The 21,515-nt window shown below is 26.9% G+C and overlaps 1 protein-coding gene across 3 annotated transcripts in view; it reads left to right on the plus strand.

The window, feature by feature from the left end:
- LOC100211857 (inactive rhomboid protein 1) overlaps nucleotides 1-21,515 on the plus strand; it is an 87,744-nt gene that overhangs the window by 14,251 nt on the left and 51,978 nt on the right. Inside the window, exons 1-5 of one of the 3 annotated variants that reach the window (XM_065803566.1) lie at nucleotides 7,305-7,427; nucleotides 7,518-7,638; nucleotides 12,959-13,028; nucleotides 16,800-16,892; nucleotides 18,665-18,768. In XM_065803566.1, coding sequence (XP_065659638.1) covers nucleotides 12,973-13,028; nucleotides 16,800-16,892; nucleotides 18,665-18,768 — 253 coding nt within the window. In that variant the 5' untranslated portion in view covers nucleotides 7,305-7,427; nucleotides 7,518-7,638; nucleotides 12,959-12,972. Of the gene's footprint in view, nucleotides 1-7,304; nucleotides 7,428-7,517; nucleotides 7,639-12,958; nucleotides 13,029-16,799; nucleotides 16,893-18,664; nucleotides 18,769-21,515 lie in introns of those variants that run through there. The other 2 variants (XM_065803567.1, XM_065803568.1) reach the window with 2 other exon arrangements.

The raw sequence follows: 21,515 nt of genomic DNA on the forward strand, positions 1-21,515 counted from the left end.
AAAACAATATATCATTAGCAAACGTTGATTAGAAACTATACTTAAATGTTCTTAAATTCAGATTTTGTGTCAAAGTGAGGCATCAACTTGCGGCGCTCCAGTTGAACGCGAATATAGCCATCACGATTTTCATGACCATAAACTTTGGATGCTGATTCAGTCACAATTTTAATCACACGTTCAACACTTTGATTGTGACATGGAAATGGCTCAATGTTAATAACTATGTCTTCAACTGACGAAAGCCATGCCAATATTTGTACAGTTGGAATATGTTTTGTCAGAACAGGTTCCAAGCGGGGCTGTGTTTGCCAGTCAATCAGTTCTTCATAACTAGTCGCTTGAAATTGTATCTCAGGGAGTTGAAATTTTCGATTTGGTATGTCATCTTCATGAGCACGAAGAATTCTCTTCAACGCAAGCTTACGGATCACTTGACGGTTGTCTTTGAGCATAGCCAGAATAATGCTCTCGATATGAGCCGGGTAGCTATTGCGCTTCAAAACTTGCTGAACAATTATTCGATAACGCACAGGAAGAAATCGTGATGTTTCTATTATTTTATAGTAGTGTGGAGCAGCATTCCAGCAGTTTGAATGTTTCTTAATGTCAAACCAAACAACCGTATATGAATTCACAATAAATTTAGCCAAAAGTATTAGTTCATTTGATGGATCTTCAGTAGATATATAGAGGCGTAGAACACGGTTTGCTAGTGTCAACCACCTTGCATGGTTTAGTCGCCCAGGTGTTCTAGAATTAAATCTATCTGGTACAACACCTGTCTTCACCGCATTAACAATTTCGAAAAAGTACAGTTGATCACTGCTTAACAACTGCTTATTGCATATAATAGGTTCACCAACAAATATGGCAAAGCTGACTATGGGTTTCTGAACAGACATTGAAGTAGACCTGCCAATTGGTCCATTAAATGAATGGGGTCCAGTTGTTGCACCATCTAAGGAGTGAAAAAGATGTCGCAAAGGAAGCTCGTTCAGATGTAAAAGACAAATGGACCAGTGCAGTGGTCGACCAAGTTCAACTTCCATTCTGCGTATAACTCCATTGTTTAAACCAGTATTAACGTTAGTTGAATCAAAACCAATACAAACAAGGTTCGTGCAGTCAACAGTACCAATTATTGAATCTGCAATGGATTTGGCTGATCCACTTGTTGGCGTACAATGATCAACATATTTTGAATTTGGCTCTGATAAAATGGAAATATGTTCCTCAGAAATCACAGTCTGCCTATCCCCCTCAAGTTTTAAAGTATGATCTTTCCTTCCATCAAAATACAATCCAGTAATTCTACAATCAGCATTTTTACAGGATGTTCTCAGTAGTTTTCGTTCTCTGCGAATTTTATTCCGATCCACTGGCCCCATATGTTCTATACCAAAATCAACCAGAGTTGCTGATACAATCGCGGCAACTGCTCTATCTGATATGCCAAAACCATTTGCTTGTAGAGCAATATTTTTTAAACAACGGTTTTTCAGACGAGTAGATGTGACTTCGGTATCGACATCTGATACGGAAGGGGAATAAGTTTCGGTGTCAGAGTTGTTGTCTGTTTCATTATCTGATTCATTATCAGATGCTTCAACGACTCTGGCACACTTAACTGCAGTCTCTTCCTATGATAATAAAACAGATTTTCGTTTTAAACGCCTCTCAGCACGTGCGGATTCCTTCTTGTCGATTCCAGCTATTCTGCCAACACGTATAGTGCGTTGATCAGTTAGGAAGTCATGCTCAATTGCTGGCACCTTCAGAACCATTGGACAGCAACAAGACGAAAGTTCTTTGCATTTACACGAACAAATGTCAAACAATGTGTCAAGATCTTTTTCTATTTCATCTTGTTTGACTGTTGCAGACTTTGATCGAATCACTTTCTGAACATTGCCTATGTACTTCTCCAGCTGTAATTCTATGCCTCGAAGACTTATAGTAGGAACTGGTGCTTTAATCCATATCTGAGAAAGTTTCTCTGCTAGTCTCTTACAAACAGACCGTAGTGGTTCAGTTTCATAATTCTTCTCAGACAAGTATGCTTTGCCTACTTGCTTGTGGGTTGGCAAGCAAAAATTGGGTAATTCAAGACCTTCTCCAAAAAATATATGACGATTCTTTGAAGCTATAGATCTTGAAATCATTATTGTTTTACAATTTTATAACATATCAGAATTTCAGTTAATTTCTAAAAATACAAGATGAGACGGATAAATTCTGCAATCAGTTGATAAAAGCAGAAATTAAAACAATCATATAAAAATAGAATAATATAATAATAATAATATAATGATATAAAGTTATAATAGAGTTGGAGTTAATCATACTATTAGGGTTAATTTAGTTAGGTAGGTATAGGTTTGGTTCAATTTCATAACCTTGGGATTATATCTAGTATTAGGGTTAAATGCATGTTTCAGTTAATGCATGTACTAAAGTAAATATACTTGCAAATGTATAATATAATGCAAAGTATAATCTATTCTTTAGAAATATTTTTTTTGTAAATATTAAACAACACTATATCACGCCACTTTTCACAAGTTCTAAAAAAAATTAATTTTTATGATCCGGTATATATATATATATATATATATATATATATATATATATATATATATATATATATATATATATATATATATATATATATATATATATATATATATATATATATATATATATAAATATATATATATATATTTATATATATATATATATACATATATATATATATATGGATACAAAGTATATAGCATACTAAATCATTACTGTTGTTATATCCAATATTATTAACTGAATCAGCCAACTAAATAACAGAATTGAACACAAACACTTTTGTAACAACAATGATCCTAAAGATGAAGTATTCTTTTTGCAATCAGCATTTTTAATTCACGTAAGGCTATGCAATTTACTCTAAAAATGTTGAGTAGTTGTTCAGCTTTACATAAATAAAAGTAACCGGTGAACAAAACTAAAATGGAACGCCTAAAATGTCTATATAGGCTTATTAAAATTCTTTTATAGAATATTTGCTAAGATTATCATTATGGAAAAATAATATTTTATTATCTATATGGGGTTGTCCATAAATGATGTCTGTTATTTTTCTCAACTTTTTAACCCCCACCCCCTTTGTCAAGTTCTGTCAATTTTTAACCAATTTTTTTGACCAATTTTTGACCAACTTGACTATTTTTGACCCCCTATGATGTCAGTTTTTTTATTCTCCTTCCCTTCTTAAATAATTTTTTTTTTGTGCCATATAAATTTATTAAAGTCGTAAGCCATAATATAAATACAAATAGCAGGGGCAAGAAGAAGACATAATTGGTCTTGTCACCAAGCTCCTTAGTTTAAACCGTAAATATAAGACAAAAAAAAATTAAAAAACGTAACACTATATAATATAAAAAGTTTTTCTAAAGACTCAATAAAATATACATTGTCGGTCCTAAAGTCCTACTTTAACTTTTTGTTTTTGCATTGGTTAAGAAAAATTGAAAAAAAAAAGAAAGAAAAAAGAATTAGTACAAAGAAACTATATTACTAAAAAGCATGCAAGCAAATACGCATAATCCAGAAGCTTTCCTTTTTCACCAGCATATACCTTGAAAAATGTGAATAATTGTTATAAACCATAATTTTTTATATATATTAAAAAAAAAAGAAAAGAAAAGAATAATTTAAGCAATCACAAGTGGCACAATCCTTTTCTAAGATCGTCAAACCGATAATGACAAACCTCTAATTGTTGGGTAAGTTTAACAGTAGCAATCATTAAAACTTCAGAAAAAGCTGAGCGCTACGTTGTTTATCAATAGTTTTTGCTTCAATTTGTTCTTAAACTCATTAAGCGTAGCAATTGTTTTAAGTTCATTAGTTGATATTTTATTTTGTAATTTCGGCCCTCTAGTAGAAATTGAAAATTCAGTCGCCGCAAAATAACTTTTGGGTTGAATGTAACTGTTATTTGAAAATCTAGTCAGATATCTATTCTGATTTATTTTGAATAATGGGTAAAATATTTTAGGAGATATATTTTTATTAATTTTAAACATAAAATAACATTAAAAAAATGCGTAAACACCGTTGATTTTTTTCTGGATAAATTATACATTTATACAGTAGTACATCTCAGCAAGTTATATTATAGAACCGTTGATATCTCATTAAATAATAAATAAACTAATCAAACTAAGCAAATTCTATTCTATACTTATAATATAAATTTACTCACTCATCATCTTCCCATGGGTTGTTGAAATGATCTTCGATTGAAACAACAGGTAGTAAATGCTCTCCGCAAACTAGAAAGGTCATCGTCCTCTTGAGGTATGATCAGATTCGTTGCATCAAATTCATTTCATCTAACCATTCAGCAGTTTCCAAATTTTCCTGGGTTACAACTGCCATAAATTCTGTCTGACGCTTTGCAGCAATAGGAACTGGTCTGACCCTTTTGATAGGAGGGAGTGTTAAAGTGAAAGAATGGATAGAAACTTGTTTTTTCAGTATAGCTTGAGAGGCAAAGTAGATATTTCATTTTTTACGGATTCAATCAGCTAGGCTAGACTGAATTGATGAAAAAAATGCATCATACGGAAGGTTTGGAAATTGTTTGGCAGGTCGAGGAAGAATACTTTCAATGTTTGATGCAATGAGCATAAACAGGGATAATGGAAACAACTCTTTAGCTCTTTCTGAGACATCTACTGCTTTGAGACCATCTTTTGTTTGCTGACCGGTACAGGTGGTGGAAGAAATCTAGCTTTAATTAGAGTAAAGTAAGAGCTTCTTATGGTCCGACAACAAGAACAGTTTTCGCATTTCACAATTTGAGTAAAATAAATAGAATAAATAAATAGACAAACAAATAAATAGACAACACAATTTGAGTAAAATAATGACTAGTACAAAAGCAATCCAACGTTGATCATGTAATAAAAGGTTCCTTGACTCAACTCTTATTGCTCTGGATTTTTATACCCTGCAACGGTTGGATAACCGTCAATTTTTAGGTCAGGTCAAATATCTGCTAAAGCCTGTCCGGCAAAATCGAAATTCTTTTTTTCTAAATTGTCATCTATTATCCTGCCTGATTTAAAAAGATATAATAGTTATAATAGGTTTAAAGCAATTTTATATATTACGAATTAACTTTTATCAATGAATATTTGTAATTACCTTGAGAATCAAGATGATTTAATGCTTGTGTGGAAGAATCACCCAAGATAATTATCTACTTAGAGGTGCCATTCGTTGCTCAGCTCTGTTAAATGCACTGCGTCCCGGAGTGTTTGTCATGATAAAAAGAGCATAGAGGTTATTCTTCAAGAAATGGTGAATTCCGATTTCAATTACTTTCTGGTATCTGGGATTTTCGTTGGGTCTCATTGACACTAAAAACAACAATAGGCGTAATTCCAGCGTATACAGATGGTTTAAGCGTGTGTTTAGCAGCCGCAACCTAATTGTGGTCTGGGAGAGTTACGCGGTACTTCAAATGCATTAACAGAGGCGCCTGATTTTTGGTTGCTGAGATTCCAATTGGCACTCTGGCCTTGTCGTCTTGGCTAATGAAACGCATTTCATCTGATACCAAAATAGAACAAACTTCTTCAAAATATTTTATAGTTGAACTGAAGAAGATTCCATCGACATGTTTTAAATAAGATTTATTCTGAGCTCTGATCAATCTAACAGGAACTGCTTTGACGTGTCTTTTGCCTTCTGATGTTCCATAATTTCTAGGAAGTAGATGAGTATAGAGGGCGCTCTTGCGAATCCAATTTTGATCAACTCGGATGTCAATTCGTTTAGGGTTTTAATGCTCTAAATAATAAAAGAATATATTTGGATATAACGAACTACTTAACAGAAAATGGGACTTATTTTATAAACTATATTACCCGAAGATCCTCAAAACCATTAATAAGATAAGCAATGCTGCTTTATCCATATTTGTATTATTGATTTATCAGTATGACTTACATCACAATCAAGCCGCTTTGGAGCAATTAGCGTTTTATATTTGCAAAATGACTTTACGTGTTTGGATTGCATCATGTTTTACAAGCCGTTAGTGAGCAATTAGAGTTTCATATTTGAAATAATGACGAATGACTTTAGGTGTTTGCTTTGAAGCACGTTTTATAATCCGCTAGGGAGCGAATAACGGTTGTTAATTTTATACACAAATAGGTAATATTTGTAAACAATTGTATTAGCAGTCAAATGGTAATACAATAATAAAACGTTAACAAATTTTTTATTTATTTAATGTCTCTGGGAAACTTAAATCCAATATACCATTTCTATACCACATTGTAGATACCAAGTTGCATATTGCAAACATACCATTTCTATGCCACTTTGTAGACGTAATTACCTTTAAAATCTGCTCATATAAACTTCTCAAAATAAACTGCTTATATAAATTTGGACAATAATTGACAATAGGGAGGGGATCTCACTGCCCCCTCCCTATTGTCAATTATTGTCAAAATTTTCATTACCTCCTCCCCTCTATTTACTGACATCATTTATGGATGGCCCCTATACTAGATAGTATATTATTATTATTTACAATTAAAATAAATAACAAAAAGAATAGTAAAGTATAATTATATAATTATACTTTAAAATATATTTGCTGTTAATTTTTAATTTTGTGATTTTATTTTTTAAGAAAATAAGAAACTGTTAATCTATTATTTAACAACTATTTGTTAAATAGTTACAAAAGCCTTTTAACTTAATATATATTAAGAATACAATGATAATAATATATCATTGTTTTTTTTTTAAACAGTTACATACTTAAAACTTTTAAATATGTAACTGTTTAAAAACTGTTTAAAACTTTTAATTATGTAACTGTTTAAAAACTGTTTAAAACTTTTAAGTATGTAACTGTTAAAAACTGTTTAAAACTTTTAAATATGTAACTGTTTAAAAACTGTTTAAAACTTTTAAGTATGTAACTGTTTAAAAACTGTTTAAAACTTTTAAGTATGTAACTGTTTAAAAACTGTTTAAAACTTTTAAGCATGTAAATGTTAAAAAAAACAAAAATAATAATATTTTCTTTACAATATTTGCCACAATCAGTGATACGTTAAGAATAACGTGGTCAAAAGATATACTATTATTATTATATTCTTAATATATCATGATCACTTACTATAAGTAGTACCAAAGTTTTTTTTAAAGTTAATACAAAAAAAAAAGTGAAGTCTCTAAATTCTATATGCCCAAACCACAACCATTTATATTAAATAAGTTTCTCAGCGCTGTTCCAACAGGTCCGGTTGATAATTAAAAACAATAACAAGTGTCTAAAAAATAAGGATGAAAAGATGAATTAGAAAAAAGCGAGCTTGTAGATTTTTAACACTTAAGTAAGCTATGATACAAATGTATTTGAAATATTATTTTATATGTTTTTATAATTCTATTTTTATTGAAACTCATTAAATTTTGTTGCTAAGTTGATTTAAAACACCTCGCCAAACTGGACCAACTTGTAATGGACTACATCGTGTCTCATCACATTGGGGCTTTTCAATAATACTCTTTTAAAGTAGAAGTTAGTGTTTTAGTTCGAAAAAGGTACAGTTACTATTTAATTCTGATGGCGATAAAAATATTTTTTAACTATTGAAATTATTATCGAAAAAAGTAAAAATATAATTTTAAGCTATCGCCCACCATCAGGCGCAATTAAAAGTTTCAATAATTTTTTAATTGATGATATCATGAAAAAAGGTTTTCACGAAAAAAAAATTAAATTATTCAATTGGTAATCTAAACTTAAATTTTTATGACTATTACATAAATAGCAACACTAAAAAATTCTATAATGATTTGTTTGAAAATGAAGCAGTTCTTTTAATAAATAAACCTACAAGGATAACAACAAAATCAGCTTCAACTAATAGACGATATTATTACAACCGATATTTCAAATAAATTGCTTAAAAAAGGAATTATTAAAAGTGATTTATCTGATAATTTTCTCATTGTTTTCTCTATTAATAGAACTACTTAATTATTACCTCTATGAAAACAAATAATTATAAAACGGCTCATTAACAATAAAAAATTCCTCTTATTTAAAGAGCAATTATCTTTGATAAAATGGAGTCTTATTAGTACTACTGAACCAAACAATATGTACAACTCATTTTTTAAAATATTTTACGAAAATTATGATGTAAATTTTCCAAAATGTGAGATTTGTAAAACAAATAAAAATAGAAAATCACCATGGATTACAAAAAATTTAAGAAAATCCTCGAAAATAAAACAAAAAATGTATATTAAATACCTAAAATTTAAAACAATTGAAAATAAAACACTCTATAAAACTTATGCAAAGCAATTTGAAAAAGAAAGAAAAACCTTAAAAAAATTACTACACTAATTTATTTGAAAAATACAAAAATGATTCTAAAAAAACATGGAAATGTATAAATGAAATAATCAGTAATCATAAAATAAAAATGTGCTCTCTGCCCAAAGTTATTAAAATAAATGGCGAACTCTTAAATGATCCTATTAGAATAGCAAGCAAAATATTTCGTATCAGTTAGACCAAACTTAGCTAAAAATATCCCTATTGTTACTAATTTAGCAAGTGACACTCCCTCTCCTTTAAACTCTTCTCTAAATATTTTGAAACAACATTTGAAGAATTTGAATTGACCTACAAAATGATTAAACTTAATAAAGCGGTTGGACCAGACGATATTAATAGAAATATTGTTATTGGTTCTTATGACATCATTAAAAATATTCTTTTTAAAAATTTTAGTTACTCAATTAAACAAACAATATTTCCAGATGCTCTCAAAATAGCTAGAGTTACTCCAATCTTAAAAGGAGGTGAACTAACTAAACTCAATGACTATTGCCCAATTTAAGTTCTCCCTGTTTTTTCAAAAGTTTTGAAAAGAATTTTGTATAATAGAATATATACTATCTAACTATAAATAAAATATTATACAACATTCAATTTGGATTCAAAAAAGAATAATTCTGCTGAACATGCAATACTTCAACTTACTAGAAGTATTGCAAATTCATTTGAAAAATCACAATATACTCTAGGCATCTTCATAGACAAAAGCTTTTGACACTATTGATCACGAAATTCTTTTTAAAAAACTTCAACTCTATGGAATCACAGGAAATGTATTATTATTATTAAAAAACTATTTAAAAAACTGGAAACAATTTGTTAAAATAGGTTCAACCTCATCATCAAATTTATTAAATATATCATGCAGAGTTTCACAAGGATCCATACTAGGACCTTTGCTTTTTTTAATCTATGTTAATGATCACTATAAAGCAACAAATTTGACAACAATTATGTTTGCTGATGACACAAATCTTTTTTTAACTGACAATAACTTACCAACATTATTTAACAAAATGAATAGTGAAATCATTAAAATTTCTAACTGGTTTAAGTCAAACAAGCTATCAATAAATATCGAAAAAACTAAATTGATCCTCTTTTACCCAGCTTCAAAAAAAAATCTTTTTTTGAATATACCGTCCTAGTACATTGATAATACTGTAATAAAGAGAGCTAAGGTTACTAACTTATTGGGTGTTTATATTGATGAAAACCTCACATGGAAAAATCATGTAAACAATCTAAACAATAAAATTGCTAGAATTATAAGAATGCTATACAAATCAAGCCCTTTTAAAATAAATATACTTTAATTCACTTATATTACTCATTTTTTCATTGCCATATTAATTATGCTAATCCTGTATGGGGTAGTGTAGATAAAAGTACACTAGAACTTCTTTATTGTCAACAGAAGCATATTGCACGTCTTATAAACTTTAAAGACCGCTTTACTCATGCCAGGCCTCTTTTACTTAAAATGAATATTCTTAATGTATAAATATAAAAAACTAACACTTCCCCTTATCCTTTTTATAATTTATACTCACATAAAAAAATAAACAAATACTTTCTTCGAAATAAAAACTTTATCCAATAACCTTTTTGGCATACAAATTTTGGGAGATCTTGTATCTTTTATCAAGAAACTTTTTTATGGAACAAAATGGTATTGAAATGTTTTGATTTTATTCAAGAGTGGAATTACAACACATTCAAAAGAAAACTTAAACAGATAATTTTATCTATCGATAACATACATTATATTTTTAATTTTTATAAAGTAAAATTTTTAAAATTCAATTCTTAATATTTACATATATGAATGTTATCTTTTACGTTTATTTATTTTTACTTTTGAGGATAACATATAACACAACAAATGTAACAATGTATTTGAAAAACAAAGCGGTTCTTGACGACAAGACCTTAAGGACTTCTACGAGATCCAGCGTTCTTCCTCTTACAAACTTAATTAATCTTGTAATCATTCTATTATATTATTGAAATTATTATAATTGTAAAACAACTAATATTGTAAAACATTTAAAGAAAGAACAAAATTAATAATAATAAACTTATTATGAGTTTTACAAGAATACGCATTCATCAACTTTTATACACTTTGTTAATTAAAAAAAAAAATAAGAACAGGTTTTTTAAAGTATACATTGACTGACATATTGGGATAAATGGAATGATTTGTATACACATTAAATGATAGAATCATACAAAGGTTTGTTAAACAAGGTTCTGATAAGCACATATGTTCATTTATTATAAAGTACATATGTGCTTTATAATAAATGGGTATTCCTATCATCATAATTGGGTAATCCTACGGTTAAACGGCCAAAAATAATTTTATTTTTCCGCTTGTTGCTTTATTGTCAGTGGAGGCTTTTTAAACAAGGAGTATTTATTGAAATAATAAAAGAAAAAAGATTAACATAATTGTAATAAGGTTTAGTAAAACCAATGATATCATGTGTGGTCTGAAAAAAGCTATTCCAAAGTGCAACGAAAAATATTTGATGTTTGACAAAAAACACTTCAAGATTAATTTATATAGAAAAAACAATATTTTTTAAAAGAGTCAATGTGGAAATATAGCCTTTTCTCAATTTAAAACAAGTATTTATTTATGTTTCCTTGAAGATTTGGTATTTTGGATTTGCATATAGAAATTATGATATAATGCTTTTTTCCTTTTGCGTATTGTTTGTTTTGACTTTAGCGCTAGATTTTTTGATGTTTTTTTAGTTTACATCAGTGCCATTACGCAGCAAATTTGTGTACTTAAGGACAAGGGGTTTTGTCATAAAATTATCAGTTTTTCCAAAAAAATGTAATAACTTCGGATTTTTTTTAGTTTTTTTCAGCTTTATACAATCATGTTATTCATATATAAAAATGTTGAAAAAAAAAACAATCCTATGGAATTTATTTTAGATATCTAAAATTTTTTATAATTTAGATTAATAATTTTAAAAATTTGTTAAGTTTGCATTTGTGGTTTTATTGGTTTATCTAAAAGTTTACTGGTTAAAATTGAGACATAATAAATAACAAAATAACCATTTTTTGGTGATTTTGCCAAGCTTGAGCATTGTTATAAAGCTGTATCTCTTTCTCTTTTCTGCAAATAGTGTCATGGTTGCTGCTCAAAGGAGCTAACATCTCTAGTTCCATCAACCAAAACTCATTCTTGCTAGGCTTACTATTCAGTAAAGTCTAATTTTTTTACTGTATCTGTCCCTGCATGCTCTAAAAATTTTTATTTGTCTAGTTCCCCCCCCCCCCTTCACTTCAACCCTTTGGAACTCTCTCCCATCTTCATTTTCCTGACTCATACAATCTACAACTTTACAAGTCTTCTGTCAACTGTTTTTTTGCTTTTTAACTATATTCTTTATTTTCTAGTAGCTCCAAATTTAGTAGTGGTTGCTTGTAGCCTTGTTGGAAGTGAATCAGAATTAAAAAAAAAACAATCAAAATTTCAATTAGATTTTCATGAATTTAATTTTTTAAATTATTTTTTCAAAAAAGTAACAACTTTGTGTTGAACTGTTGCAATTACTTTCAAAAGCCTGATTTCTAATAAAATGTATATTTTATTGAAAACTAATCCATTTACAACTTTTATTGCAATCAATTGAATTAAATATTTTTGTGTAAATAAGTGGCTCATTGTAACTTTTATCTTATGATATTAATCTATTATGATTTTTAAGTTATTATTACTCTTAGTATATGTTGTTACCCCTTCGGTCAGTGTACTGTTTGAAAGATACCATTTTTAACAGTTATTTTCCTAATTACTTTAATTATTTTGTATTTATTTTAGTATTATTAATTTTTTTTTGATGTTTTTTTTATTTTTATTTTATATTTAATTTTAATGTAATGATTTTAAAGGGAAATAAATATATTAATACTATTGTAATTGTTGTTTTGCTGGTATACAGATTTGTTGCACCTAGCCTACTTTTGTGATGTTAATAAAAATTAAAAGATATTTTTAATGAGTTTTTATGTTTTATAATAAAATATTTGATTTAAAAAACTTTGTCCATCTGGATCATCATCACAATGACTTCACATTCTTGAATGATTTCATTTTTTATTTCAACAGTCTTAACATCCATTCACTGGCAGACAAAATTTAAGTGAAGTTGTTAAATATTTTAATAGTCATTTTATGTCTCATAAATTAACATTGTTTGTAAAAAATCTGAAGTTCTAAATGACAATTAAATTATTAATAGATACTGAATTAAGTGTTCAAACAAAATAATGTCATTGTGAGTATGTTTCCTAATAAAAAACTAAACATTTTATTAAGGTTTGAATCTAATTTTCAATGTTTAATCTGTCTACTTTTTCAAAAAATATTCAATTAAAGACCCATTTTTGAAAATTCTAACATAAGACTTTTGTGTAATTTTATTCTTATTGTTAAAATGTAGTTTTCTTTTTATTTTAAAGTACTTTAAATTTTTTCAGGATATTTAACGTAAATGGATGTTGAGCTCACTAGCTGTTCAAATAAAAATCACATAAAGTTAGAAGAACTGTAAGTTTTTTAATTCTTATATATATCATTTTTATTCATTTTATAAACTTTATTAACCAAAACTAATTTTTCAAGAATCGTTTTTTTGCACCTGTCCGATTTTACAGATCATAATGCTTACCTAAAGTTACAGAATATAAATTATAATAAGTAAATTAAAATATAATTTAAGAAAAAATTTATAAAACGACTATATATATATATATATATATATATATATATATATATATATATATATATATATATATATATATATATATATATATATGTAAATCAATCAGTTTGTTATTATGCTCATTATTATTGAGCGTGATTATGCGCAATCGAGATTATGTCTGCGAGAGCGATCATTAGATTTAAAAATTGATAAAGAATGTGCTCATAAAAAGCTTTTTTTTTGTTACACAATGTTCTTTCATTAACATATGTTTTGAAGTAGTATTTATAAAAGTGCATTCATGACATGACATATGACACTATGTCAATGAAACTTTCACTGACACTACATCAACGAAGTAGCTTTTTATACTTTCCAAGTTCTTGTATATTGTTTGCACCTGACCATGATTTTTTAAAACTATTTTTAGTAAAGAAATAACCTGACCAAAAAAAAATGCAAATGGTAATATTGAAGAATCAGCAGGCTTGGACAGGAATGGTGTGCGATGGAATGCTCTTGCTGACCACATGCCTAATGATCTGGATCATTGTCAACAAAAACCACTTGTCTCATTCAAATAAATTCTTTTTGCTCACCTTTTAATCAGGATTATTTTTTCTTTTGACCAGCTGCCATGGTTTCCTAGTATCATTATGCAATCATTCAGCATATTGTAATTTATGGCTAAGCATTGATCAGATAATGTGTTAGTTACTGTGTTAAAAATTTGTCCCACGCTTGAGTTTGATCTAAAATTGCCAAAATAATTGACACACATTTTAACAAATTAGGAAACTTTGGCTTTTCATACATGAATTTCGACCTCATAATTTCTCATATCTGGCGATTGCGTACCATTTCTTCAAAATTGGTTCTTCATAAATCAAAAAAAGTTTCCATTCTTGAGCAACTAATTTTTCATTAAAATCAGAATGTTTTAAAATGCTTAGACCAAAAATTTTTTGTCCCATGCCAAACTCTTTTTTGGCAGTCCAGTTCTGTGGATCGATGAATTGCATGGCATGATAAATCTCAGACTCTTCCTTTATGCTCATAAATCTGCTGTTTAAACTATTGAAAAGTTAAGGAATAACATTTCAATAGTTGAACAGGCTTGGACAGGAATGGCGTGTGATCGAGCACTATTGCTGACCATGCAAATGATTTCATTTTTTGACAACTTGACCATGACTGTTTAGATGTTCAAATGATTTTTAAATATTTTAGAAAAAAGGAACGCTAGCTGAGCTTAGACTAGGAAGAAAATTAAAAAAAAAAATAATAATAATAAAAAAATTATGTAAAAAAGAAAACAAAAAAGAAAATATATAAGCGCTAAAATAAAACTCAAAGTAAAAATTACTTTTTGTTACGTTTTTGATTTCGTTTAAAATAAATTACTTAAAAATTTATCTTTTGAAATGCTGTATTAAAGTTATGCAAATTGCTTTTACAAATTACCTCTAATAATTGTTGAATGAATGAACAAATTTTATTTAAATTACTAAAAATTGTTATATTATTTTTAAATTGTATAAACATTTATTTTTTCCAAAAAGTTGTAAAAAAAAATGTTCAAAAAGTACTATACTCTATTTAAAATAGTAATTTTTAATCGTTACATGCTCTGATTAGTTAGTCAAGTAAAAAAAAATATTTAAACTTTGTAAAAATAGAAACAAAAAAATGTAAAGCAGTAAAATGTAATTCAAAAAATGTAAATCCATTACAATGGAAGATTTAATTCAACTTATTCATAATTTAAAGTAACTTAAAAAATTATCTTTCAAAAGATTTTTAAAAAGACATAGAAAATAGTTTTAAACAAATTATTATATTTAAATTTATCATAAAACATGCCTACATAAAAAAAATTTAAATAAAACACTTGTTAATTTACACAAAATATGTTTATTTTAAACAATCACTATAATTACCTTATTATTTTATTTAAAGCCTTGGCGTTAAATAAAAACTTAAGAATAGATCAACAATTAAAAGTTATTTATAATGTAACAGTTTTTTTTATGGCATTTAAGTTGTTAAAACATCAAAACCAGCGTGGTAAAATTGTAAAGAAAAAATATTATAAGTGTGGTCAGTTACAGCGTGCGATCGCATGCCATTCCTGTCCAAGCCTGTCTTAATATTTCTGGCTGAACATAATGCTTAATCTACATCAAGCAAAGTTATATCTAAGTTTACTGTTTTATATGTTTTATTGCTGGAATGTTTCCATTTGTCCTCAGCTTTATCAAACTGAACAGTCAGTGTTTCAGGTAAGATCTGTTTACCATCAATAACTAAATCTAAAAATTCTAAATCCGATTTCTTCAAGCTTAACTCTAGTTCTAAATTTGTTTGGTTGGTAGTAGCTAGAATATCATGCTGCAGCAGTTCATTTGTTTTAAATTCACTTTCTATGCAAAGAAAATCATATGATTTAAACTTTAGTAACATGTTAAGCAACTGTTGCTAATTATTAAATTGTTAACTTCGATACTTTATTTAAAATACTGAATATATCCATACTTACAATAACATTCAAGTTTTGGTTTGGCATAGTTGGTTAATGGGTGATTTCATATGCACAGTTTACATGTTGTATATACACATCATTTGTTGAAAGTTTTTAAAGCCTAAAATTGGGCACCATTTATGTATGTGTTAAGTCATTTAATGTAAGCTGTAGTCCATTTCACTTGAGCCACTTTTTGTCATTTTTTAATATTTAAACAAATTTAAACAAAATATCATTTAAGCAGTAAGGTAAAAGATTAGCGTTATAAAAGCCACTTATGAAGTTTGAATGATGATTATGTAAAAAAATTTAAATGGCAATTACATTTGGTATTCGCGCTATTTACTATTGTAATAAGTTAAGAAAAAACAAAGAAAATTTTGTTTTTGTTAACCTGACTTTTCTATCAAAAATGTTCAGCAAAATAGAAAAAAAGGTGTTATGTGAGGCGTAAAAAAAGAAATCATAAAAGAAATAATAAAAAAAATTTTATTTGCCATCTTGCAAGCGCAAGAATATTTATTTAGACAATTTCTGATAACAAACAATGACAAAAATAACCAAAAAATACCAAATTAGAAAAAAATTAATTGTTAGCTAAAAAATAGTAAACATTAAACTTTATATTCAGAATAGGGGAGGTTAATATTGTGGATTTTTGTTGTTTTATATTTTTGTTTATCAGTATTTTATAAAGATTTTTTGTGTTTTATTTTATGTCGTTTATGTGATTTGTCAACTTGATACTTGTCTTTTTAATATTTGTCAACCTAATACTTGTCTTAAGTTTATATAATTAATATTGCTTTGTCTATTAGTCTTTCTTTTTATCTGGACAATCTGTCTAAATTTACTTCGTTTTAAAACTATTTTTACTTAATCCTAATGTACATCGTTTTTACCTCAGACATTCCCTTCTCGTGTGTGTCCATTCAGCAAATTTGTATGCTAAAATTTTAAATTAATTGTGTATATTGTTATAAAGTTGTAAAAATTAATATAATATTATTAGTATATTATTTTATATAGTAAACAGGAAATATTTCAAAATTTGTAACACATTTTTATATTTTATGTTTTTCAATTGTAGACCTTCAATTTATGTATCTGATTCATCTGGTATTGATCACAATAATGGATGTAATGACAGACCTAAACTAACACGGGCTCAATCAATTAAGCAGTAAGGTTAATTTTCAAAACTTATTTGTTTAATTGAGAGAATAAAATGCATAAGATTCAATTTTTTAGTTAATAATATAAAAATCTTTAAGCAATGCAGATAATAAAAGTTATTTAGAAGTGAACGGCTGAGTGAATGGCTTTACTCAAATGTTAATTATAACAATTAAAATATTAAAAATTGCTAAAAAAAATGTGAATTATGTAAAAAATGTTGCGTAAATTATGGAAGGTCCCTCTGTAAATAATCATTTGATAAACAGTCAATTATATATTAAATGATTTTTTTATAGTTTGTTCTTATAGTATCCCAGCTTGTGTTAAGCATCCACATACACATTTCAATGTATGTGCATGTGTTTTAAGCTGGGTACAATATTATTTATACAATATTGTTTATTAGCTACAGTAAGTTGCATACAGTAAATAATATATGAAATTTTAAAATTTCTTATTGAAGAAGTAAAGAAGTTCACTATAATTGAACGGTAACCCCTAAAAAATTAATTGAATGAGTGGTAGTTTTACAGAAAAGTACTTAAAATCAATTGAAAAGTACTTTTATAAACACATTTAAACACATTTATTTAAGCAACTTGTTTTATAACACACTAGCCTGTAGTTAATACAAGCTTTTTTTTTTCTTCAGGAAAAATATTTCTGCATTTCAGAAGTTTCCCAAGTTAGCACAAAAACATGCAAATTTAAATAAAAATTTGAAGTCAAAAAATGGCTAAGTGGTTTAGAATTTCGTTCAGACTTTACAAATTAAGTGATTTATATTTAGAAAAAAACAATGCTATTAATTAATACAAAAACAAAACTTATCTTTTTATTAATAGAAGATTTTATTAATAGAAGATTTTATTGATAGAAGATTTTATTAATAGAAGATTTTATTGATAGAAAATTTTATTAGTAGAAAATTTATTATGTTAATAGTAGATCTTCAACAAAACAATTTGTATCACTTGCCAAATATGTCTGATCACCTACAAAAACACTAAAGTTGTAATTATAACATTTAAAAATGCATTGCAGAAAGAAAAAATTGATTGAAGACTTTGAGGTAAGATTTCAGGATTTTGGAAAGAGTTAGAATTACTCTGCAATAGTTGTGTTTTTCAATTCATATTAAAAAATAATTTTTAGAAGTTATAATAAACTGATCTAATTTAACAAGTCAGACAGCTTGAGTAATATATAAAATTTTAAAATGTTCCACTATAAAATATAGCGAATACATTTATCCTTGTTTTGGATTTTCAAATATTTTTTTAATTTTTTTTAATTTTTTAATAAAAAGAAAAAAAAATTAACTTTGTTCATATTATTATTCGATAAAAAAAAATTAACAGTGTTCGTATTGTTTGATAAAAAAACTAAAAGTGTTCATATTATTATTTGATAAAAAGGCTAACAATGTTCATATTATTCACTAGATAAAAAAAACTAACAGTGTTCATATAATTATTCAATAAAATATCAAAATAAATATTAAAAGTTATAAATATCAAAAATTATGAATATCTCAAATCGTGCACTAAAAAAGAAAAGAAAAACAATTTTTTTTACTTATCTTGCTTAATTGGTTGATTGATCAAATTGTTCAGCTTTGATTGATTTAAATTTGCAAGCTTTTCAAGTTTTTTTATTTATTATGATTTATATAATTTAAAAAAAAACTATGCACTATTTGTTTACTATTTTATTATATTTGTTGTACTATTATAAATAATTATACCGGGAATATAATTCAAATCGTGTTTCTAGGAGCATAACAAAGAATACACTAGATTTTTTTGGTGTTGCTTCAGAAAATGAAGAAGTTCGAGAAAAATGGGATCAAAGGCGCTTAAGACTGAGGAGTAGATTGGGTAATAACTTTAGGGGATTTTTATTCCATCTTTTAAAAGAGATCTTTTTGTAGTTACGTCAAACTTATATGAGTGTTAGAACTAAAGCTAACAAAAATTGTAAACAAAGAAATTTTATTATATGTAAAAAAATTTGCTTTTAAATTATATTTGGTTCAAATTTAATCTTTTTCTATATACATTTTATATTTAATTAACTTAATTAATACATATAAATATAATCATATTCATAGTTGCATTATAATATTAAAAACATATTTCTCTTAGATGACAAATAACTTGTTTTGTATAAAATTTAATTTTGTATAAAATACCTGTTTTGTATAAAATTTAATTTTGTATGTAATACTTATTTTGTATAAAATTTACTTTCATTTTTCTAATTTTCTTACTTGGAGTAGTAGATCTTGTCCCTAATTTTATATTCTTATTTGGAGTAGTAGATCTTGCCCCTAATTTGCTGTTTATTCAGAACTTGTCTCATGTAATTCTAGATTCATGGATTTGATTGTGTGCTTTTTACTATCCCCTTATTTACAACTATTGTGAACAACAGTATTTGTATATATTTGTTGTATTCCTACTTTATAGTAACTAGTATTATACAACCCTCGGAATTAGGAAAAATAAGGTCGGCAATAATTTGCCGACCTCAATCTTTTTGAGGTCGGCATCAAGTCGGCAATAATTATTTAATACAAAGGTGTGACCATAAAACATAGAAAGGAGGTCGGTAATTTTTTGCCGACCTCAAACAGTTTCAGGTCAGCAGTTAGGTCGGCATTGCCGAATGCCGACCTTAATTCCGAGGGTTGATTATATAGTTTAGAGTAATTATAACTTAATTTAAGTAATTATAACTTAATTTAAGTAATTATAACTTAATTTAAGTAATTATAACTTATTTAAGTAATTATAACTTAATTTAAATAATTATAATTTAATTTAAGTAATTATAACTTAATTTAAGTAATTGTAACTTAATTTAAGTAATTATAACTTAATTTATTGGTTTACTACTAGTTTAATTAGTATTTTGTTATAAGGAATAATTATTCGTACACATTTTTTATTGATATTTTTTATATAAATTACATATTTACACTATAATATAATTTTATTGTGTTCATTTTTTTAAAATTGGGGTGCATGGTTTTTTATTTTATTTTACTTTTTGTTTTAAAAAAAACTAAATTGTGCCATAACATGATTGTACTGCCTGGTATCCACACTGGTTACATTTATATAACTTGGAAATTTACTTTTGTTATTTCTTTTGTTTCACCTATCTATTTTTGTAGTCAAATATGAATACAACTTTTACATCTAACATTCTAATAATAATATAATAGTCTTTTCTGGATGAATATGATAGCTGTGTCATCAACATAAAAGTAATAGTTCTAATATATATATATATATATATATATATATATATATATATATATATATATATATATATATATATATATATATATATAATTTTTTTTTTTAAATTGTGGTTATGACCCTCTCTCAACTCCGAAACTCAAAAACTAGAGACTTGAAAAAAAAACTATTGCTTAGAGAAAATAGTTAAGCGGAAGTCAAAATCAGAATTTCTTGTTTATGAAGCAAGCATTCTACTGCAACACTACCGCATAATACCAAAATCAACATTTTTTATAACAAATATTTTTAACAAATAATTTTTTATAACAACAGTTTTTTATAAAAACAAGAGATGATATGTGAACATAAATGAATAATAAATGTTATGTAAACAGAGACAAAAATAAAAATACAGTTATAACAATGGTAAGTAATATGTAAACAGCGATAAAAATAAAAATACAATAATAACAATAAGTGAACCCTAATAAGTGATTATATAATTTAAATTCAAATAGATAATTAAAATATTAAACTATGTTTAGCTAGTAACTTACCTTAATAACTGGTTGCTTTAATAAACGGTTACCTTAATAACTGGTTACTTTAATAACTGATCATCATCAGCAAACTAATGATACATGTTGGCAAGATTTTTTTTGAGCATAAAAATAATTTGATAAACAAGTAACTTTAAATGGCATTATCCACAGTAGATTACATTACAGTTGACATGCAGTTCTAATAGGCCTGACTCTTACAGAGGCTTACAGGGTCTGTTAAAAGCAGCTAAATACAAGCTTGTCAATAATATTGTCAATACAACAAAAAAATAATAATTCTAATAGACTAAACTTTCAACTGACCCTGATCATAGCTCATAAAAGATTTGATATCACAGGTCTGCAAGTTTAAATTTTTTTTTTTTAGTAGTAATGGGTGAATTGTTTAATTTAATAGTAATCGGTTTAATTTAATAGTAATCGGTGAACATGTATTCCTGTATGCTGAATTCGAGAATGCTATCCATTTTGACTCATCACGTAAGAATTTTCCACAAAGTGGGAATTAAAATATAGGCAAAACCCCCCTAACACTACCTCTCTAGAGAGTGTTCAAAAGAAAAAAAGTCATAAAATTATACAAGTTTTATTACTTTTAAGTCATAAAATATTTTATTTACATTAAATACAATTATAAATGTTTATAAAATATAGTTTTTTTAGTTTTGAAGCTTTGTTTTGTGCTTTTTCTTTCGTGATGCATTATATTTTCCCTATGCAGCATCCAGCAGTAGTTGCCCATCATATTTGTATCCCATCGACCTTGATACCTTCTCTCCATTTCCTTGATATCTTGGTGAAACCTCTCACCTT

Source organism: Hydra vulgaris, chromosome 08 (genome assembly GCF_038396675.1).
Source record: "Hydra vulgaris chromosome 08, alternate assembly HydraT2T_AEP".
Classification (NCBI taxonomy): Eukaryota; Metazoa; Cnidaria; class Hydrozoa; order Anthoathecata; family Hydridae; genus Hydra; species Hydra vulgaris.